Genomic DNA, 5,000 nt, shown 5'->3' with positions numbered 1-5,000 from the left:
GTCTTAACCAAACAGATTGTCTCGTTGAGAGCTGAGCCAATGAGGTGGCCACCAAAGTTCAGACAGCCAAGTCAATTATAATTCCAAACACTTAATTAATCTATGTGTCTACTCGTTTGCCTTGTGTGTAAACAAGGTCACAATATGGTGGAGGGGGAGGGAGGCGGAGTAGTGAAGACTTATGTGCCTTGTGTGTAATAAATATGTGATCAAAAAAGGTGGGGGGTTAAGACATAGTTTCTCCATGTCTGTGTAAGCAGTAGTTTAGACTTCTGTAAGTGCGGCACGAGTAAACAAGCAAGGAACAAATGCTAGGTAATCACGGTGAGTGGAAGCAGCAGGACCAGACTTCCCATAGTTCTTTGCAGGGGCTCAGACTTTTCAAGTCAAGTCAAGTTGGTTTTATTGTGAAATTCTTTACATGCACTGGTCATACAAAGAATTGAAATTACGTTTCTTACTTTCCCATGCAGACATAGACATACCTGTAGAGTTTAGGTGTGAACATAGACAATTACATAGACTATTACAGTCATTTAAAGTGCAGACTTTTTTAAACAGTGAGGGCCAAATGAAAATCCGTTCCAAGATATCCTACTGAGCCACAGCACCAACGGCAAGGTTTTCAAATCACCCGATGCAAATTGAATTGGCGGAATCCTTTTCCAAATCGGAGCAGCAGTGTTTGCAACTCAAATTTATGTGGATATTTAATACACGTGTGTAAACATTTCAAAAACTGAAACACCTAGGTTTGGATGGAGGTTGGGCTGGAGCCATGTTGGAATGCTCCCGAATAGGAAATACACCAGATCATTCTCATCTGGATACAGCAAATAACAAAAAAAGAAAACTGGCAGTCTAGTTTTCCAGGGACCCTGAGCAGAATGACTGACACAGGAGGCTCGAGTGCAATAGCGAAATGTGTGGAATATGTATGTTTGATCTTTCCAGGGATGCCGGGAGAGGACTGACCCCTTCGATCCCCACTACCGACCCTGGAGCGCCTACCGAAGCTCGGACTATGGCTACGCTCGCATGCAGGTGTTCAACAGCAGCCACCTCTACCTGGAGCAGGTGTCTGATGACCAGGTGAGAGCACAGCGCAGCCAGAGATTCTTTAAAGGCCAACTTCCGATTAAACACAATTTTACTCACTCCTTTTGAAGATCGGACGGTCAGCCCAAGTTAAACTCACTTGCAAGGCTCTCATAGCGGTGCGTCACCTCGCCTGGCTGTGTTTCCCGGTGTTTCCCAATTTACATCAATAATGCAGAGAAACGAGCGAATCACGAAAGCCTTTCTGTGTTTCGTCACGTCGAAAGAAGGCGTTGGCCACAAAGGTTTATGTCGACCCATTTTTCTAAAAACATGTCGAGTAATTTTTTTCTGCTTGTTTTCAATACAAGCAACGTCTGATGGCCCGAAATCTAGCTTAGCTTAGCTATCAGCTGGTTGCTACTCTCAGGTACACACACAGCACAAAGCCTCATCCATAGAGCAAGTCCACTGTGGTTGCTCCGTGCCTGCAGCTCGCCTAGGGGTCGCTGTCGAAAGAGCACAGCCCTGAATGGAGCATGCACGCCTCCGTTGGCGCCCCTATAGTGCAGTACCACCCGGGGAAGTGGCGACTCTGTTTCCCATTACATTCGCTCAAAGAACAGGAGGACTGAGCCAATCAGAGACGCATTTCTACGAGAGCTGGAAGAGTGAGCCAATCAGAGACGCATTTCCACGAGAAACACGGAACACCCTCTCGTTTCTCGATAAGCCACCTTGCTGGCTTGCAAAAACGGCTTGAAACAAAGCAACCAGAACGTTTTTTAAAACAGGACCAACGCGTAACACATTCAATAACAATGGGGAACACAGCAATATTAATCAAATGACGTTGAGAGGCCATCTTTAAGTATAGAGATATGCCAATGTATTGGGTTGCTATGGGCACCTAACATGACCAGGTTCCGGTCTGCCTAAAGAGGCGTGTCATAATACTCCTAGCATTGAATAGAACAGTCCTTAGGTCTGCCTAGGTCTGCCTAAAGGGGGATTTCCCCCCCTCCCCCTTGCAATAATAGAACCCGGAAACAATGGGCCAATGGAACCTCTCTCTCTCCACTCTCTCTGGCGCAGCAGTCACTCCGCACCTACCACCTGAGCTACATGATAAGCAAGCGCTCCCCCTCCTCCTTCTCTGACAAGCCTCTTGCTTTCAGCTCGTCTCTGTAAGAATGGAGACTCAGTCCTCCTGGTGGAGATAGTCATGTTAATCTGGTGCATGGCACAGCATGTTCTCAACACCTCTATTGGACAGAGACATATGAGGACGTGCTAGCTGATGTGATGTGTACACATACCTGAGAGTGGTGGGGGGAAGCACATTACATACTAAAGGCCTTTAGTGTTGGTGATAGGGTCATGTAAACGGCATTAGTAAGCTGCCCTGTAACAGTTCACATGGACAACTCTGAACAGCAGTCAGACAGGCATTCAATGAAAGAAGTTGAATTTTAGCAAACTATCTGTGGTGTGTCTGTTGTCAAATGTTCTTGTCATTTACTCTAACTTTGACAACAGAGATGTCACAGATGGGCTTATTTTTTAACAAAACCAGGATCAAATTGGTGAGAATTTCACTTAACGTAGTAACTCAAGTAAAATCGTTGTTTGAGCTCCTACTTTTCAGTGATCAGCTAACATTTATATGGGACACGCTAGGAGCTAGATCAACTTTGCATTGGCATAGTTGCAGGTTGTTGCACCAGGTGTGCCTTTTTCATTATTAGTGAAAGAGGGTTAATGGTGGCGGTGGTGGGCTTCACCATCACTTTTAGTTTAACTGCACATTGGAGACTGGTCAAACGCAATTTCAAACTTCATGTGCTAATAACCCTGTTAGATCATTTTTTTTACAATAAAGTACAACTTGACTTGACTTCACTGCTGATCAATATGTCTTCCATTTCAGAATGGAAAGACCATCGACAGCATGTGGCTGATCAAAGACAAACACGGACCAGAGGCGTGGCTCTGAGGCAATCACCAGGAAGTAGCCTGAGCCCTACAGGAAATGGAACCTGACCAATGAGAATCTCTAAGGAATTGCACTAGTTTGCACTGTCAAAGGTGACCTGCACTTTATTTTGACCAACAGAATTAACTGTAATTTTTACGGAAATAATCATCGCTGCATATAAAATGAAACAAGCAAGTTAAGCACAGGAATTCTTCTAAATAACATTTTGGACAGATCGTTTAATCACACAGCATACAATGAGAGCTGACTTACTGTCATTTAGAGGGGCGACTCCCCTGGACCAATGAAGATTTAGATGACTTCGGGCACTTGATCCAGGATGCAGTATAGTAGTGTTCGATTTCTACTCTCTCAACTCACATGTTTACTACTGGTATAGGAATCATAAGCATGTGACCTTATGATCCTGAGAGAGACGCCCTAATCATTAGGCCAGAACACTGAGCCCAATCAGGTGCATATGTTGTCAATTGGACGAGAGGTGCGCTCAGGCTTTCAAGTTTGAAATGCCACATGGCCTCAGAGCGCTATGTAGCCAGACGTAGTAGTTACTTCCCCCCAAAGGACACGCATTTCCTGGATCAAAAGGGAGCGAGAGCGAGTCTATTAAAAAGAATGAGGACAATTACATAAGTCTAAGGGAATGGATCGTGAAAAAAAATATTGTGAACTTCAAAAACTATTTGGCTGGTCTTAAATGTGTCAAGACTAGCTATCTGTCAAAATAAGATGTCAATATTTTTTTGTTATTCACCTAAATGGACCTGAATAATTCTCTTGTTGGATGTGTCTGGTATTTTGTAAATCGGGATCTCCCTGAACCCCTGACTCTAGTGTTTATGTTGGTTTGGGAAAGTGTGCGGCATTTACTGAAATTTTGCGCTAATCACTGTCATGTATGCTGCTTTTTTTGCCAAACACTCTCTGTGATAATGTACACAATGATTTTAATCTAGACGTTGCGGCACAGATGTTAATAAATCTTTTTTTTTTCATCCAAACGCCTGCCTGTCCCTGTCTGTGTCTGGCCTTAGCGCTATCTCCTTAATGCACTTGGTCTATGTTTTTATCCAAACTGTGAATTCTTTGAAAGCGGCGGCGGCGGCAGTCATTTACTGAGAATGGCTGTAGTACAGATGCTTCCATAGCTGTGTCATATCAACAGTGTCATACATCAACAACCACGGAGTCTTTTCTATCAACAAAGCAGGAACATAGAACTCTTCTCCCCCTTCTTCCCTCCACCTCAGTTATTTTCACCCAGGCAGGCAGACACCCATAGTCAGATGCTTGGCTTGGTTTGGCTTGCCTTCTGCTGATCTCTTGAGTGTTTTCCAGACGTGACCAAGGGCCTTCAGTTGAAGCGGTGAAATAGTGGTGACCAGACCCAGACCACCAGACCCAGATCAAGGCCAAAGGACAACACACACACACACATATGCACACTTGCACGCGTACACAAACACACACACCACACACACACACACACACACACACACACCACACACACACACACACACACACACGCGTGCGCGCGCACGCCCCACCTCTTAGACAGGATAGGAGTGTTATATAACACGGCACATGCCTGTGGCCTACATAAACACACGTCACTCTGGGGGCTTCTAATGCCCTTAGCAGAGGCATCTTCTGGCAGGCTGACTGGCGTGGCAGGCAGGCAGGCTGACTGGCGTGTGGCTGGGCACAAGGGCCGGTGGTAGGACGAGCGGTTGGGCAGGTGGGCACTGGGCAAGCTGGCGGGCTGATGCTAGTCACGTTGGCTGGAGCGGTGTGGTGCGGTGTGGTGCGGTGTGTTGCTCGCTACCTAATAAGCACAAGGCCACTTTGGGAACTCTGCATGGCAGCTGCCCAACACCTCTGCTGTGTGAATCATATGGCTCTCGATGGTGCTTCTAGGCCAACATTTTATGTTTTTTTTCTCCTTTTTGTTTCTTTTTAAAGT

The 5,000-nt window shown here is 45.6% G+C and overlaps 1 protein-coding gene across 4 annotated transcripts in view; it reads left to right on the top strand.

Annotated features, from left to right (window-relative positions):
• Positions 1 to 4,031, top strand: part of acp7 (acid phosphatase 7, tartrate resistant (putative)) — a 50,993-nt gene extending 46,962 nt beyond the window's left edge. For all 4 annotated transcript variants that reach the window (XM_063183637.1, XM_063183640.1, XM_063183636.1 and 1 more), the window contains 2 exons: positions 955 to 1,092; positions 2,969 to 4,031. In XM_063183637.1, the coding sequence (XP_063039707.1) occupies positions 955 to 1,092; positions 2,969 to 3,034 (204 nt within the window). In that variant the 3' untranslated portion in view covers positions 3,035 to 4,031. The remainder of the gene's footprint in view (positions 1 to 954; positions 1,093 to 2,968) is intronic.
• The last annotated feature ends 969 nt before the right edge of the window (positions 4,032 to 5,000 follow it).

Source organism: Engraulis encrasicolus, chromosome 19 (genome assembly GCF_034702125.1).
Source record: "Engraulis encrasicolus isolate BLACKSEA-1 chromosome 19, IST_EnEncr_1.0, whole genome shotgun sequence".
NCBI lineage: Eukaryota > Metazoa > Chordata > Actinopteri > Clupeiformes > Engraulidae > Engraulis > Engraulis encrasicolus.
Note: the sequence above shows the minus strand (reverse complement) of the source record. Positions and strands in the feature narration are given on the sequence as shown.